The sequence below is a fragment of the Clavelina lepadiformis genome, chromosome 3 (assembly GCF_947623445.1).
Source record: "Clavelina lepadiformis chromosome 3, kaClaLepa1.1, whole genome shotgun sequence".
Lineage (NCBI taxonomy): Eukaryota > Metazoa > Chordata > Ascidiacea > Aplousobranchia > Clavelinidae > Clavelina > Clavelina lepadiformis.
The window spans coordinates 18,268,330-18,286,390 of record NC_135242.1 but is presented as its reverse complement, the minus strand read 5'-3'; the positions used below and the strand labels follow the sequence as shown (position 1 = coordinate 18,286,390).

At 36.4% G+C, this 18,061-nt stretch overlaps 2 protein-coding genes across 2 annotated transcripts; both read left to right on the top strand.

Annotated features, from left to right (window-relative positions):
* The first annotated feature begins 1,364 nt into the window (after positions 1–1,364).
* LOC143448319 (dual serine/threonine and tyrosine protein kinase-like) lies at positions 1,365–17,932 on the top strand. Its single transcript, XM_076948005.1, has 18 exons — positions 1,365–1,817; positions 4,346–4,518; positions 10,973–11,082; positions 11,230–11,451; positions 11,979–12,080; positions 12,161–12,933; positions 13,083–13,242; positions 13,326–13,398; positions 14,141–14,264; positions 14,384–14,495; positions 14,630–14,713; positions 14,982–15,109; positions 15,178–15,356; positions 15,467–15,638; positions 15,980–16,226; positions 16,329–16,443; positions 16,978–17,112; positions 17,462–17,932. Exons 2-18 carry the CDS (start codon positions 4,404–4,406, stop codon positions 17,617–17,619), a joined length of 3,009 nt encoding a protein of 1,002 aa, XP_076804120.1. The 5' UTR covers positions 1,365–1,817; positions 4,346–4,403; the 3' UTR covers positions 17,620–17,932.
* Positions 6,626–10,973, top strand: LOC143448320 (uncharacterized). The gene has a single exon (XM_076948006.1). The coding sequence runs from the start codon at positions 9,400–9,402 to the stop codon at positions 10,450–10,452; it is 1,053 nt and encodes a 350-aa protein (XP_076804121.1). The 5' UTR covers positions 6,626–9,399; the 3' UTR covers positions 10,453–10,973.
* Positions 17,933–18,061: the final 129 nt, after the last annotated feature.

The following is an 18,061-nucleotide window of genomic DNA, read 5'->3' as shown; positions in this document are numbered from 1 at the left end:
ACCTAGTCTTTATTTTACAGTGGTTTGAATCCTACGCCCTGGACTAGTTGATTATTTCTAGGTAATTATTTAAGCTTTGCTTGACATGCCAAACAAAATTAGCCTGTGTAACATGCCGCAGACTTCACGCAAACTCTTATGCATTTTACGTCACTTTCTTTGCTGATTACGTATCTACACGTCATATCGGACAAGCCCATTGGGTAGGATTCAAACCCGTGCTGTGAAATAAGAACTAGGCAACATATTTCCAATTTTTTTTTATTGCATAAAGGAAGTCATGTGTAACTCACCTAAACGAAATCTTTACAATCCAATGCCCATCAGAACATTTGTACTTCAAAAAAGAATCAAATTGGGTCGACATTTTCCATTGTTAAGTACATTGTTAAATAGGTGATTGAAAAAATCTTGCCACCCCAAAAAATGGCGGAGGTAACTCGGAAAATGTCTATACCTGCAAAAACAATGAGCACATCGCTGATGGTCAATATATATTGGCAAATGTTTAAAAAAAGGCTGTCACTATTTCACGGATCAAGAAATCATATGTTTAGAGTTATTTTTCATGGTTTCTTCTTAACATAATGTTAATGTTGTAAGATAGTACTAACCTAAACCTTCTTTCTAATCTAAATCTAAATTTAATTAAACTCTAAATAGCTTAAATCAACTTTTTCAATACCCATTCTAAACTAACCACCTATTTTCCAGATTAGAAAGTTTGCTGTGTTTGGGTGAGATATCCTACCCACAACAAGATGAAATAATAGCCATTATACCCACAATTAATTTTTATCCCCCGTGCACTTGGCAAACTTTCCAATCTGGCCTATCTTTAACAACGGCTGCAAGACTTACTAATGGTGAAATAGTCACTCTGTTAAAAAAAACAGGAAAAATGAACTTGCAAACATATGACAACAGCGGTAAAGTTACCTAATCTTTTTTAAAATTAGGCCCAATTATATTTGTGTGTTGTATAATAGGCTGATACGATATTGTTTATTGTCACCATTAACTGTGGGAATGAAAAAAGTATGAGTGCTAACCTTGTTATAGCATGCTAAAGCAAGAATAATATGGTCAATGGGGAATGAGGAATGAGGAATGAGTATTGAGGAATTATTACATTATAATTTCTTTTTTATTACCTCATAACTCCTTTCCATTCAGGCCTTCAAGTCGGAGTGCAAAAGTGTAAGAGAACCGGCATTCTTCAATTCAAGGATAAACATTGTCATACTATACAAATTATTTAGGTCATAAGTTTTTCCATTACTTCATAAATCCTTTTCCTTCATGCAGTCATGTGGGAGTGCAACGATGCACGAGAGTGCAACGACGTACTCCAGTCAATTTCAATTTCAGATGTGCCAATAACTCTAAACTTAAAGAGTTTAAAAATGGGCTACATGACCAACTTATGGTATAGTAGTTACTAATAGCTTACAGTTGAGAGTATAAATGTAGGTTCGAAAATTTCATGACTTTATCGTTAGCAAAATTGTGTATCAGTATACATGTCAGGTGGTGTACCATACAGCCTAGACAAATATATAAAGAAATATTCAGAAAATATTAAGCTGTCGAGCTTGTCAATTTCAAACCATAGTTTTCAGTATGATACCTGGTATTTTTTCAAAAGTGAATGTATTTAGAATTATTCAGGTGCTATTTTTGTTTCCAATTTAGTTATACTTGAGCTGAATTAAAAACTTGTTATACTCATTATACATTACATATGTGTAATTGTTGGTGCAATTTAAGGAACACAAATGTTGTATAAGGTATATGATGAAACTCCACAGCACGAGGTAAGTCATATAATTAATTCTTCTCTTAAAGAAAGTATGAAACTGTTTTTTTCATATTTTTGTACAAATTATATAGGTATGTGCTATCAGTGTAACTTCTGTATTGTGTTCATCACTGGTTTTCAACCTTTTTGTGTTTGGGGTTTACAATGGAAAGTTTTTTAAATGTCCTGCAAACCTAGAGTACAAAAGTGTATTTAACCAATTGCTATGAATTGAATAAACTAACAAAACTAATTGATTACACACATGACTTTGGTAGAGTTGACCAGCATTTTACAAAGTACGTGGTTACAATAAGTGCCACAAAAGCAAGTATAAACATTTTATTAAATTAAAACTGACATGATTTCACATATGTACAATGAATACAATGATTAGCCAATCTAGCCATAAAGCGTTTTGTTCATGCCAGCATTTTAAAAAACAATCCCTTTGATTCAATCTTCACATTTCACTAGAAAGTATACAAACCATACTCACTGTCGCATGCCAAAGAGTTAATCGAAAAGATTTATTGGTTTTTTTCAACAAGTAAATATCTAAACTGCAAAGATACAAGTTGCCATGTCCACGAAAATTCCTGAAATAATTTCACATGTGAGTATGACCTGGGGTAGCCAGAATTTGATACTGATGACAAAAAAATGACCACACTTTTCAGTCTTGAAATGTTTAGTAACTCCATTTGCTCTTTGTCGACACAAGAAAAATACTGTGCTTGGCAAGTTAGTAAAGCACTTAACTAAGTAACGCATTAAGATAAAGCTTTATTATGATGTGATTTCAAAATGTTACATTTCTTACTGTTAATTTTCAGTTTGCCATTTTAACATTTTGTCACACTTTTTACTGAAAATGTATTTTACAGAGGTTTTTAATTCCATTAACACTAGAACGGCCGGAAAACAAGTTTACCTCTAACGGCCGTTCTAGTGTCGAAAACGACACCATCCTTAAAAATGTACTTTTTGATTTAATTTAGCGAAAAACTCAAAACTAAATGCTTCCGTAATGAATTTAGGATGTATTTTTCTTGTTCAGTAGAAAAAAAAACTAACATAGCTACAGCAATTCGACCTTTGATGACGTTGCACACATTTGTAAGAAACGAAAAAAAAACAATATTTATGAGTTGAAACATAAACAATCATTATTCTGATGGTAGGTATCTTAACAAAACGCTAACTATTGCAGAAAAAGCTCATATGTTTCCCACACACAATGTGATAAGTCTTTAGAGTTTACAGCAGGACCCATGTTGATCTATTTACGTCGGGCAGTTTTTGCATTGTGTAAATTTCCAGTCGCCGTTACCACACACTTCGCAAGTTGGCCTCCTGCAGTGACTAAACTGTAACTATATAATTTTATGACTTTCTTTCGCACATTTCCTTCGCTTTCCAGATGGTCTTCTCTGCGCTCGGTTCACTTCTCTTTAGACCACCTGCTTCCGCTTCATCGCGAAAGCATCCCTCAACCCCTCCGTAAGCAGGAGTATGAAGCTTCGTCGGCCGATTTTGCTACCGAAACATTTGCTGTGCAGAATCCAGGAATTTAGCTCTACTATGTCCAGTAGTTTTGTCCAAACAGCCAAAGGCCATCGTCTACTTGCTGCATGAGTTGTGTATTTTCACGCCGTTTGGTCGAAAACGTCCATGCCTACCTTCTTTTGTTTTGGCCTACTGTACAGCTTATAACCTAGCTCTGCTAATAGCGTATGGCATACACTCCATACGTTGCACAAAAACTGTCGTGTGCATTTAACAGTTCGCCTTCGCTGCAAAGCAAAGCGAGTTTGTATTGTGCAAATGTACATGGAAAAAGTACGTTTAGGATGTCATAAACTCTCCCTAAAAGTTGTATCTAAATGAGATAAACAATCACTTGAAAAGATAAAAACTGGGCTAATCTCAAGTATATGTTAGTTGCAAGTGCAATCGTGCGAAGTAAAAAGATTTTGCAGTCTACTGAACCTCTAAAATCATCTTGGTGTCGATTTCGACACCTCGGCCGTTGAAGGTATAACAGGTTGTAAAAAATAAATCGAAAATCAAATTTCGGGAAATGTTACTTATCCATACTATTTCAAGAAAGTTAGGAAGCTACTGAAAATTTTATATCGTTGCAACTGCTTTTACTAAAAAAAGATATACATCAAAATTAAAAAAGTGTCGATTTCGACACCTCGGCCGTTCTAGTGTTAACAAAACAGGGTTTGAACAATGAACATTACACAGAACCCACCTTGATCGGCAAGTGTTTTTTTTGCCCTAGTTAGTAGTATCCCAAGTTGCCCTAGTTAGCAGTATCAGTTTGTGACCAAGGGAAATTAAACAAAAATACTAAACTTTTTTTGCGGAACTAGATAAATCAACATGGACTATTGAACTGTTAGCATCCATTGATCGACGGTTGAAGATCATTGATCGATGACTGGCAGTTGAAAACCACCAGCTTCTGTTGTATATATATTTTTATACTTTTCAAATTAATATGTATTATCAACTGTTGTAAATATTATGTAGGTGTGAAGGTTCTGTTCTGAACCTTTTGAAATAACCTCCAGCACTTGACTTCTGTGAAATGGGCTCTTGTATTGATCAATCAATTAATTCTGCATTTATGGAGTTTGCTCACTTTCAAGCCTCTTTATGTCGCATATATGATGACACTGTCAGGTTAATTAAAGATGAACCAAGTAAGTGTACGATTATGTTACTGTAACAATAATACAACTAGATCTTATGTATCAAGTATGATATATATTTGCTGAGAGTGTTTTTTGCATTTGCCCATTTGAAGCTGTGGCATGTTTATTGCCCTTTAGCAAACTATTGTTGTGATAACCTACTCTACATACCGGTGTAGTCTATTTATGGACCGCAGGTTTAGTCGGAAAAATGATGTCCTGGTGCTTTGTGGTTTAAATCTAAGAAGCTACTGGGTAGGTTGGAAACACATCTCATTTTCATTACTTGCTTTTTGATGAAATTTGACCGAATGCTTAAAATAACTAAGAAAGAACATAAACCCAGTTTTTGCTTTACTTTTAGTAGTGATCTATACATGAAAAAAATTATGCTATAGTCAATATTTTTGTATTTGTCTGCTACACTTCTTTTATGTATATGGAGTGTGTTAGCACTTGTTGTACATACATGTACAAAAATTTTGCAAGAAGAAATGAATCTCCGCAAGTACCTGAATTGTTTTCAAAGACAATAAAATACAAAAATGTTAGACTGTCATGTAGATACAAATTAACACGTAAAGCAATTTTTTGGTATTCCATGATACTGGAAAGAAAGGTCACATACAGTGATACTAAGGTTAGCATACAGTGATACTCGAAGGTTTGCAGTGATACTAAGATATGTTTTTAATGGTATAAATTTGTTTGTCATTTTTTTATTCAAGTTTATAAGTTGGGTGTTTGAACATGTTTCAGATACAGTGGGATCCGCTTAATATGACCGCTCACTTTATATGACCATTTTGGTATGGTCCCGCATTGTGCCGTATAAAATTCTCCGTTTACTGTGACCAGTCTTCGGATATTATGACCACTTTTTGCACCTCTTCCAGGTTTTTGTATCATTTTTTGGTGTCAAATATGCAATTTGACAGCGAAAATTGTGCCACTGCCACGTGTATTCTCAATTCACCTGCTGATCTTCACTTTAAAGTTGCTATTTAATATTAAAGAAATAAATAATGAATTTGATGTTTTTGTCATTTTGTGTCAACTGTATCGATACTGGTGTGGTTAAACGGTACTGTAGCAGTTTTGGTTAATGCAACCATGCGGATATTATGGCCGAAATGGGTTGGTCTCAAGGTGGTAATAATAAGCGGAGTCTACTGTATATATACTTTTATGTCAAATGCAGGGAAACTTTTGAGTTTTTTTCTCACTTGCCTCTGCAAGTAAGCTCATATTGCTAGGAAAGTAAGTAAAGGAATGTTTCAGAAAGATAACGCACAATTAGGCATTGTTACTCTATTAACTGTCCAATAAAGTTGTGCTCCCTGAAATTTCACTGTTAGAAAGTAGGCTAGTTTTATTGAGGAATAATCTGGTATTGGATCTCGTATTGGAAACTTTCATAAGCTAAAAAGCAAGAACACTATTTGCTCAACAGGCATGTAATAACCTTTAGTTTACTAGCCCACTGCAAAATTTGGTTGTTATAGATCAGGGATGTCCAACCTTTTATTATAGTGGGCCGCATTGTCACTTGAAATAATTGAATGGGCCGCAAAACCTATTAAATTTTAAGAAAAATGGGTACATGAAGTCGTGACGCGACACCTGATCGAAAGACACTTTATCGAACGACACTTAATCGAACGACACTTTATCGAAAGACACTTAATCGAACGACACCTGATCGAAACGACACCTGATCGAACGACACTTTATCGAACCGAAAGTTGATCAAACGACACTTTATCGAACCTACAGTTAATCAAAACGACAGTTGATCGAACGACACTTTATCGAACCGACAGTTCCAGCAAGATTTTTGCGTGTTTCTCAAACATTGAAACAATGAGTCATTGTGATGTTCAGCTATCTGTCCATGTTTGTTTGATAAAGTTGGATTTTGTAATTTTTGAGATATTGTGATATTTATATAATTTTGCTCTCTCTCCGCATTGAAGCGTATTACTCATTTACGCACCAATAACTTGACTAACTATTCTTTTTCGTTCTCTTTTCACAGCGGGGGCGCGGCGTAACAAGAAGAATTTATAGGAATGTGTCACTTTTAGAAATACCTAATTTACACTAAATTCACTTTCTTTAGTTTTACAATTATGATGTATACAGGAAGCCAGATGATGTTTCTACTAACCTGTAATAATCTCATCAGTCTACGACGCATAGGTTTCTAGTAATTAACAATTGCAAATGTGTGTGCGGGGTTGGCCACACCTAGTTTTTTTAGTAAACTCGCGAGCCTGGTTAGGATAGGGTTAAAAGATCCACAATTTATCGAAACAACTGACGATATGCACTGTTAAAAGCACGACAACTGACGAAGTGCACATTTCAATCGCATTCATTTAATTACAAGTTGTGTGCAATTGCTCGAAGATAACTTTTTATGTCCATATTCGTTGAGTCATAATTTTCGACTATGCTCTTCAGCCGTTGGTTGACAGCGTCGTAGCGCTTCTTCCGAGGTGGGCCATCGATTCCAGCACTCAATTGCTCAATAAACATTTCGTTGGAACCTTGTTCCTGCTTAATTTTTTTGACGAGTCTGCGAAGTGTCGGATGGGATATTGAGACACGCTTGCTGAACGCATTGTGCCATCCTTCAATGCTATTATTCGTTCGTGGAAGGTCATCTTGAACCCGGTGGAAGACATTCCAATATCATTATTAATATCATATTCCATTCCAATTCCAAATAGGCGCCGGAAATGCGTGATCTTAGCTTGCTTTTCGTGAATTTCATTGTTGAAAATATTTGTTCACATGTGTACGTGCTACCAAGCATCGAAGCCATTTATTTTGCGCTGTCGGTCAAGCTGGGATAAAGACCACTTTCAAGAAGCTACTTTGTGTAAAAGTCAGGCAGCGACATGCCCCTTGCTATAAAATTTTGCCTTCAATTCCTTACTCTTTGTATCTATAATGACTAGTCTAGTCTACTGTACAGACGATCTCGTACTTAGTAATTCTCGTGCGTATTCTTGTGTTATCTTATTAATATGTGGGCGGGCCGGCCGCCATGCGAAATCGAACACTTTATGATACAAATATAAAATATAGATATAAAATATAAATCGTCAACTTTATGATATATACATCACAATTCATTAATGCACACCATTACAAAGACCGCACATCACAATGGCTCATTGTTTCAATGTTTGAGAAACACGCAAAAATCTTGCTTGAACTGTCGGTTCGATAAAGTGTCGTTCGATCAACTGTCGTTTTGATTAACTGTCGGTTCGATAAAGTGTCGTTCGATCAGCTGTCGGTTCGATAAAGTGTCGTTCGATCAACTGTCGGCTCGATTAACTGTCGTTCGATAAAGTGTCTTTCGATCAGCTGTCGTTTCGATCAGGTGTCGTTCGATAAAGTGTCTTTCGATAAAGTGTCTTTCGATAAGGTGTCATAGTACCACATGAAGTACATACTTTTGTAGTGAAAATGACTAGCGGGCCGCACAAAAATTTCAGGTGGGCCGCACTGTGGCCCGCGGGCCGCAGGTTTGACATCCCTGTTATAGATGATCAAGCAATGCGAATCCTGGTCTGATGTCAATTTCGTAATGATTTTTTGTCCACTCGCATACCTGACATATTGTAACACAGTTTTGATTGTAGTTTTGGATGGATTACAATTAGCAATTAGAATTATCATGGATTTGCAGTTGGACCAATGGACTGGCTGCATATTTTCATTTTTCTAAGAATTGATTTTTTGTCTACATATCTGTGCAAAAAATCTGTACAGCTTTTAAAAAAGTGGAGTAAAGATTAATTTTATGTATAGGCTTAGATCTAACAGACTTGTGCACTAGTTTTTTATGATTTTAATTGGAAGGGAGTCAGTTTAATAAGACCCTTTCAAGAAGTTGTAATTTTGTGATTAATGTACCTTTCATGCTGCTTATATCACTCTTATTGAGGAAATGTGTTTCCACAGGGACTGGCGCCCCTGCCCAACCGAGCCTTTAGGTTTAGCTGCTATTACTATTTTATTGAAAAAAAGTTTAATGTAGATTTCAGATTTTCAGGTAAACGTGTGTCATTTGGAAATTGCAATGTCTGTTTAAATAGTGTCATTCTTTTGTTGTCTTTATTTAAAAGAAAATATGTGATATTTGATTTGCATAATATCCATTGTAGTTTTATATGTCCATTATTAAGTGGCAATTAATGGTATGCGATTACATACATGTTACATGCGATTTAAACTAATTCTGCTAGAACTAAAAAGAATCTCTAACCTTTGAAAATGAGGTATCAGTTGCTTGCAAACTCAAATTTTTACAATAACATGTGCATGGGTCTGATTTTGGTTGTCTTTTTATGTAAATCTTGTTACAAACAGAGGTCTTGTACATGGTTTGTAACACATGTCTACTTATTTTTGGTTAACTCTAATGGGCATGTGTCCCTTGGCTATATTGCTACAATGCCGTCGATTGTATGGTTGGATGTCTGTTTGAAGTGCATTAGCATTTGTCTGTGACACATTACTCAGATACTAAAAGATTTTGTCAATGGATGTTAGTTTTAACGAAGTTGTCATTGCCCTATGAGTTTCATCGCTTTCAATGTATCATGAGTATAGTTGCCAGCTGTTTCGGTTTAGCTTGAAACTTCATTTTCAGTTCTCACAAAGCACTAAGATTCCAGTAATTACCAATATTTATAATTTGACAAATGACAAAACGTCATAGGCTGTATAATCGTTCATATCTTATGCATAATATGCTATAACACAAAGATATATAAAGCGTTTGTCTGTATGTGCAATAATAATAATGTAACCTACAAAGCAGAATTTATTCAATGTATTATGTAAGAATACGCAATCAGGTCTGACTTGATGTATTTAGTACTATCCCATTGCATTTATTGTTCACTTTTATACCCTCTGATTGTGGTTGCTCATATTTTCCAATTTTTTTACAGTACATCTGTTAGAGGTAGTAGGTTTCTGATTTCTGCATTTAAAAAGATGTCAGTAGCATTTGTGCCTCAAAATGTTAGAAACCCTAAAACAGCAGTTTCTTCAGAAACAATTCAGAAATTACTTGATGAAAACTGCCACCTCATACAATGCATAGCTGACTATCAGTCCAAAGGAAAAATGCAAGAATGTGCTCAATATCAACAAGTTTTGCATAGAAACTTGGTATGGCTGGCAACAGTAGCAGACTCAAATCAGTCTGGAGGTCAGCAAAGTATGATGTCTGGCACTCCGGCCCCCGGAAAAGACCCTGTTGATCCTACCTTACCAACTGTAACTAGTCAACCTATCTTACCGCCAGTTGTTACTCAACAGCCAACATCTTACCCAAATTCTTCTGGATATCAGGTGCCGAACTCAAACACACAAGTTGCTCTCGTAGATGGAATGGGACAAGTTCCGATTTCACGGCAAATGCAAATTTCACAGACACATGGGCAACACCAACAACAAAGTATTTCTCCTATGGATCCATTGCAGTCCCAGCTACAGCCAACTCCTCCTCAACAACAGCAAAGTATGCCTCCTCAACAACAATCTATCCAGCCATCACAGCCCGCAATCCAAGTATCAATGCCCCAGCAACAGTCACAGCAGACAATACGTGCCCCTATATTACAACAACAGCCGCCAATGCATCAGCCACCACCAGCTCAACAGACTTTACATCAGCAACAACCAGTGATGTCTGGGCAACCTGTTGTGCAGCAGCTACAGTATCCAGGGCATCAACAGGCCCCATCAACACCTTACTCTTCTCAAGCAGTTTATGGAAACTATCAGCAGCAGCCTCCTACACAAATTGGTTATGGACAGCCAGCCCAGCCCCAGCAACCCCATCATCCACCCGCACAGCCTTACCAACAGCAGCTCCCGTATTCTCAAGCACAGTACCCATATCCTAATTAGTGATTTTTTTTCTTCATGCTGTCACTGCCCTGTTACTATTGCAGAGTATTATTTGTGTTTGTGTGATTATGTTTCGGATTCACAATAGCCTGAATTGTTATAAATTTTAGAAATTTCTGTGATAAAATCAAAACAGAGTTTTTTATTATTTGCCTGCGATGATAATGTTATATAATCTAGCTTATCACCGTATTTGCACAGGAATTTGTGCTATGTGGATACCAATGGAAGCCATTTTTATGATTTTAAGGTTTTGTTGTGGTTTGACCTTTTGTTTGCTTGCTTGTGTGTATAAGGTTTACTTCGGATCAAGACATGCCCAAAACTTTACACAATGCCGGTTTATAAAGCGCGTAATATTAGTGAAATATTGCCCCAATTCATATCAGAATTTACTTCCTTGTCACTCTATCCTTACTTGGGCAAATATAAAGTGTCATGTTATTATATGTGAATTTGTTAGCAAAGATTTGTTGATAGTGGGCTGTTTCATCAAATGCCAAAATACTTTGTGTTTTAGACCTACAAGAGGAACAGTGTTCACTCCTTAATGATCCACAATTCAGAAATTTGTTTGACAACAAACTGTCAATTGTAATTTTGGGTGAAAGTTACAAAGCTCAATGTGAGGTAAAACACAATTATTCTTGAAAACAATATGTTGTTAATGTTACCAGGAATACAACTTACACTATAAGCATTTACATAATTACAAAGTGTCATTACAAGTTCACAATAAAAGTAATAAATTATGAACCGAAAATATCTTTTTTTCAGTGCTTAAACTGGTTGCTGGGTGAGACAGTTATCCCAGTCACCTGCTCAGCCTGGATAAAAAAAGGGTGTCCCCTAACTGTCAGGTATGGAGTGAAGCCAGAACTTGCTCTTACCTTGTCAGATAGTTTTGTTCTACCAATCAACAACGGCAGAATTGGAGGCTTGGAATTGAAGTCAAGTTTATCTGATTATGCTGAGAAATGTGACTCTCTTGAACAAGAGGTAAGAATAGATATCACTTAAATGATTTGTAGCAATTTGATTGTGTTAGATATTTTCTTTGATTTATCATGTCTTAATATACAATTTATCTAAACCCAAATAACTAGCAAAGTATTAGTGGTGTATTTGCAAGCTAACACAGCAATGTTACCTTAGTGCATTGGTATATTTTGCACAGCAAACATTAATTTTGTTTACATAGTGATTGCTCTGTAGAAATGTTTTATTTGCCAGTCTAGTACTTGTAATTAATCTCAGATTCCTTCACAGAGCTGTTCAGTTGAACAACTACCCAGGGCATATTGCTTAGACGCATCTGGTGTTATCAGTCCTGTTTTTTTAAATGTCTGTTTCGTTTGTTAACTTACAGATTTCATCTCTTTTGTTATACATTCTATAGCTTGCTATAAAGATCTAATTTTGGATTTTAGAATGTAGTACATAGTACTAATGAGTATTGCAACTGTAATCATAATCATAATGTGCAGAGTTTACTTTGTTGTTGTAAAGTTGTTTGTCTTTTACAGGACATTGCCGACTGTGTTTTTATGGATATAAATGTGAAAGAAATAAACAATGCTGGATTGGAAATACTGTTGGACAAGCCTCTTTTGCAAAGCAATGTTGAGGTGTACTAACGATTTTAAAGATCTGTTTGATCAAAAACGCCAGAAAGATACTAACAAACATTTACTCCATTATTTCACAGGTTATTGTTCAGGGTACTATAAACGTTTCTTGTGATGAACCCAGTTATTTCGAAAATAATGGACCACTTGAAGGTGTCTTGCCCATTTTCCTGTACTCGTTAGAGCGTGAAAAATTAACTTATCGTGATATTGCAATTCTCGAAAACCTTAAGCAAGTTCATGGTGATTGCCCTGTTCTTTTCTGGCTTACAAGGAGCAGTGTTAATTTGAATTTGAGCGTTTGCAACCAGCACAATAAGCAGCTGCCAACTGCAAGAGTTCAGTTTAGAGTTGGTGATGAACCTTTACTCGCCTCTCATCGATCCATTAACTCTTGTGACCAGCATATCACTTATTCCTTTCAAGAAGCACTGACAAAATTTTCCACTTGCAAAGAACACATAAATACCATTCATGACCACGGCAGTTGCTTTGACTCTGGATGTATACTGAGTTCAGATGAAAACATACCAAGTGCAAACCACTGTGATGAAAGGTGTAATCTTTTGCATTCGCATGCTACTTGTGAAACAGACCACAGTATACTGCGAAGGATTCAAAATGATTTGGAAAACATTGGATTTTATTTCAATTCAAAATGTAACTTTTCTCAATGTGGTAACAAAAACTGCAGTTCAGGATATTTTGAGCATGATTTCAAAGAGCCATATTACAACACAAGCATGATGCTTGCGAAACCAGATGAATGTTCTCAGCTTCCCAACGCTGTGATTTGTTTCATAAATAGAGTGGCCCAGCTGCACCTTCTAAAGGCCACAGAGTTGTTAAACAGGTACAGTTTGCATTTGTGCTTGTTGAATTGACTAAATTTATACGGGGTTTAAATTATTAATTTCCTTCTGTTTTCAAATTTCATTGAATATTTACTAAGATAAAGTTTAGCATTACCTATTTTAACCAACCAATATCAATTAACTTCAGTTATCATAAGACTGTACTTGATGATATGATCAAGCAAGTGTACAGTTTGTCACGTGATGTTATGATCACACCAAAACGCATGTCCTACGCACATCAACAAGAAAAAGAACTCTACAACAAGCTGCTTGACATTGCCATGCACAAGCAATCTGAATTTATGGTGATCTCTTACTTCAGTTTCTTTTCCGGAATTCCACTGTTACACATATTGTTTTCTCATTTGAAACGTGTTTTCTCTTACAGGACATCATCGCTTCTGTAAAGAGGGAGCATGCTTCTGCTATTTTGAAAATGGCTGAGAATTATGAAATTGAAGGTAGAAAACTTTAAAAAATGCTTGTTGATTTGAAAATCATAAACTTTTCAGGAAACAGATTACGATGAACCTCCTAAACATGTTATGATTATTAACGTGCGCTTTTCGCAAAAATTACGTAGCTTCCTATTTTGTAACTGCAAGAAAAGTGGTGCCATGCCTACACTGATGACAAAATATAAAGTCATACTGTTCAGCTACAACTACGTAGGTAAGGTAACAAACAACTACAAATGATAGGGAAATTGTCCGACATGTGATTAATCTTTGTGGAAATGGCGCAGTGGTCTTGCGCAATTTGTTCACAACATTACACAAAATGTTGCTGTGACATAAAAAAATAAATTCGCTGTAATAATCGAAAATTATTGGTCATTCAAGTTCGTGAGCCATAAACTGAAATGAACCTGGTGGCATTTGCGGTCGCTAAACAACACTAAATTAGCTGACACTTGGGAAGTTATTCTAGTGTTTTGGGAGTTCGTGTTAAATAATAGATATACAATAACACGTAGTTGTGATGACAGTTTGGCTTTTGCTGGGATATTTTTTTATGGTTTGTATTACCAGACATGTTCCCATTTTTAAGATGTTGCTCGCAGACTTACTACTGTATCTGCAGGTTAATTTATGTGCAACTTGGTATTATCAAATACAATACTTAAGTTTGTATACACAAAAAATACATTATAACTTAATTGTTTAATGCAACAACGTCATGAAAGCTTTGTGCTCTATCCAGAAGCCGACAATGAAGTTACTCTACGCATGGTGTCAGATACGATGAGTGACATCCAGAATTTGGTTCTCCAGCAAATAAAATATGCTGCTGCTGACAAGTTATCAAGCACAATAAACGTTCTTAAGTAAATGTTGTGCAAATTTTTAGCTAAATTGAGCTGAATTTTAAACTTAATCACAGTGCAGCTATTGCACTTGCAGCCAGCATATGACGTTGTTTTGATTAATTGTTGTTATTTCAAAGGGATAACATGACTGGTACCTTATCAAGATGCATTGAATGTCTTGAGTCATCTGATGAACACGTCAAGATGCCCAGTGACGTCAGTGATGATGCAAGCACACATTTACATATGGTGATTTAAGATTTGTAAAAGATGATTAGTTTGTTGATTGTGTATCATAATTTATGTTTCGATTCTTAAATAGTCGTCATACCCCTTTTGGTTCTTGCAGATGTTTGATAATATTAACAAATGTTTTTTTTAAGATTTTAAATGCCGCATACAATGTGGATGTCACCATCCACTCCAGCTCATCACTGCTAAAACTTGTCATAGACAAGATCAGACAGGTAAATCTATTGCCGTCTCAATCAACAATTGATGCCCGATTGCCTGTGCAACCGCATTCCGATGGTCATTATGACATGTGTATAATGGTGTTGTGTTTATTCTGCCATATTATGGTGTAAAATGTAGATTTAACGATATAGTTCGTAGATTTGTATAGATCTGACCATATATGCCACTGATTAGTGATATGAAATGCATATGTACAGATTCTCGATGTTTTTCAACGTTTATATACAAACGTGCGAATTGGGTTGTTTAATTGCGTAGATGCTACGTACTTTTTCGTGGAAGGAAGTACCTGTAATGGACGCGTCATGGAAACGAGGGGTTGCTGAAAATGTGCTCAACAATCTCTGTGAGAACAGACTCGCAAAAACCATGTGTTCTCAATTTCGGTGAGCGCCACACAACGTCCCAATTAACTGCGGATTTCGAACAAAAGTAGCATGAGCTTTTTAACCAGGTCACATCTGAGGCAATCGCACGATGCATTTTTAACTGCACTGCGCAATCTCGAGTCCAGACACCAAGGCCGGTTGGAACGCGAAAAAGAAAAACGTCAACATGCTTCGAAAGTCCTTGCCCCGAGGGTTGCACAACTTGCACTGCGAAGCAGATCTCTTATTGATGAAGTCCTATACGGTACACCACATACATTTCACATATTTATGTCGTATCATGTCATATGCTGCAGTCTGTCACGCCGCAATCGCGTGTCTTTGCGTAACATTGGCTTTCAACACTTTATACAGGTACACCAAAAATTGGTCGCGAGTTAGGTCGAGGTATGTACGGCATCGTATTTTCATGCTCGCCGTGGCCGAATCCAGCATGCGGCGGCAAACCCTGCGCTATAAAGTCGGTGGTTCCACAAGACGAGAAACACTGGAATGATTTATCACTTGAATTCTATTATAGCATGTGGTAAGTCGTTATTAGTATACTGTATTCCACGAGAAATGCCTTGATCCCTTCAAATGAAGTGGTCACCCAAGTGATCGCATCCTTCAGATTTGTCATTTATCCGCAATTCTAACACCGTTTACGGTATGTAGTTAACCAGTAAAAAAAGGATTTATAAAATAATGGCTATGTTTAAATAAGTTCACTTATCAGACAAACAAGTTACAGCTATTGCACAAAACAGATGCAATATCGTATCTGCCCAAGAATTAACTTACTGCTCTAACGACCGGAGTTCAATTCAATTAAAAAATTTCAAAGTTCATTAATTGCTAATCCAAGAATTTAAAACTTTTGCCCAGTCTTCCACCACATCCGCGAATTGTCCGACTTTTTGGTTCGATTGTTGATCAAAGTTACGGCGGTGGTTTGGAGCAGCCTCAGGTATTTCTCGTCATGGAAAGGATGCAGCAGGACCTTCATGCTTCGATCAAGAAAGGGATGTTTGATAAAGATCGCATGCGAGTTGCGCTCGATGTTGTCGAGGGAATTCGTTTTCTGCACAGTCAAGGCTTGGTGCACAGAGACATTAAACTGAAGAATGTGCTGGTACGAGATGTTAACATTGTGGTTATTACTTACTTACTAACATTGTCTGTTGTTTTGGTGTTTTTCTAGTCACCCTTCACGTTTCGCATTTTTTCTTATTAGCTGGATAAGCGAAATCGAGCCAAAATAACAGATCTCGGTTTTTGCAAGCCCGGAGCGATGATCAGTGGTTCGATTGTTGGAACTCCGATCCACATGCCACCGGAGTTGTTTACTGGTAAGCTTGTTAGTTACATTACGCTATTTCAGCAAGCATAAAAGTTGCTTTTGTCCAAGTCTAAATACGTTAAACCACAGGCACAAAAATATAGCCGCTTCCCTTCAATGTTAAACAATGCCAATTAACGCTCGGTTTGACCTATTAACCTGTCTGTATCCAATATCCATTTCTCTTCTGTGTTTGCATGTTTTGCTTTTGGGCTTCCGCTGTACCTAGTTTTGGACTGTGACGTGAGTTTAGTTGTGCCATGTCACAAAAAGCTGGAATTACATATGGCATACTGCTTAATTAAACCACATAGTCTAGAATTAAAGACGCGTTTTGGGTGGGTATTACACAAATGCGATAGCATATCCTTAAGAGGACTTTTTTAAAGGCCGTTACAAGATTTATTTCGACAAAGGACGTAAAGTTAGCGTTTGTTCACTGGTACATAAAATAAAACTTTAGATCAAAATTGTTTCTTTGATACTAACAGTAATTCTTATGACGTAATAGCTGGCTCATTATTGCTCACCGTATTTTGTGCAGGCCAGTATGATAACAGCGTGGATGTGTATGCGTTTGGCATCTTATTCTGGCATCTTTGTGCCGGCACAACTCGCTTACCTAAGAAATACGGACTCTGCTCTTCCAAGGACCATTTGTGGAATGCAGTTAAAAAAGGTCTGTCGATTGGTTTCTATTTATATACGTAAGCAGAATTATCTTTACTTATGTGCAAGTAGGGCTGTTTTGCTACGTTTTTAGGTACATAATAAAAACGTTTTTTCGAGTAAGACGCCAGCAATTCCTTTCTTTGCGCAACCGCAATTGCAACCCACACAAAATTGCCCCTATTCGAATTTTATGTTATTTCGTATATACTATACTCACTTGATAAACCTTTACTTATGATAAAAAGTAATAATTAGTTTTATAAAATTATATTTAGAACTAAACCAGTTAAAGAGTTACCACACAACAAATTATGCCCTTAAATGCAATACTCGTGGTTACAGAATATTTTATACAGGAACACGGCCGGAATATCTTCCTTGTTTTTCAACGGAATGTTGGATGTTGATGAAGGAATGTTGGGATGCTGATCCCAACGCCAGGCCTCTGTTAGGAGTGATCCAGACAAGGATACACCAAATCATTAAGCAAAATTTTAACAGTGTGTCCTCATAATAGTTGCTGTAATTTTTTTATGTTGATGCGGTATAGTATTGTTCTATAGTATTGTTACCTACACTGTTTAAAGGTTTCAACTCTTTTGGTAAATCCTGTTGCCTTTGCATTTTGTCTCTTTTCTGTATGATACATCTTTTGTTTCTGCTTGGGTCTTTCATATCACAAAAGGACTCTACTTTACTCGATATAGTTTCATCATTCATGTATATTGCTTTTTGTAAAATGATCCACTGAAATGCAATTTTGTTCTATAATTTCTGTACACTGCCGTTTTCTTCTGTCACTTAAAAATAAAATGTGCAACTCCTGATTGTGTTTAAAGTTTATTGGAAATGAAAGGGAATAAAGAAGTAAGGTGAATCACTGATTACATGAAACTTTAGAAGGTGAAGTTGCAACTGAAATGCTGCAAAATACAACGAAGTAAAAAGAAAATAAG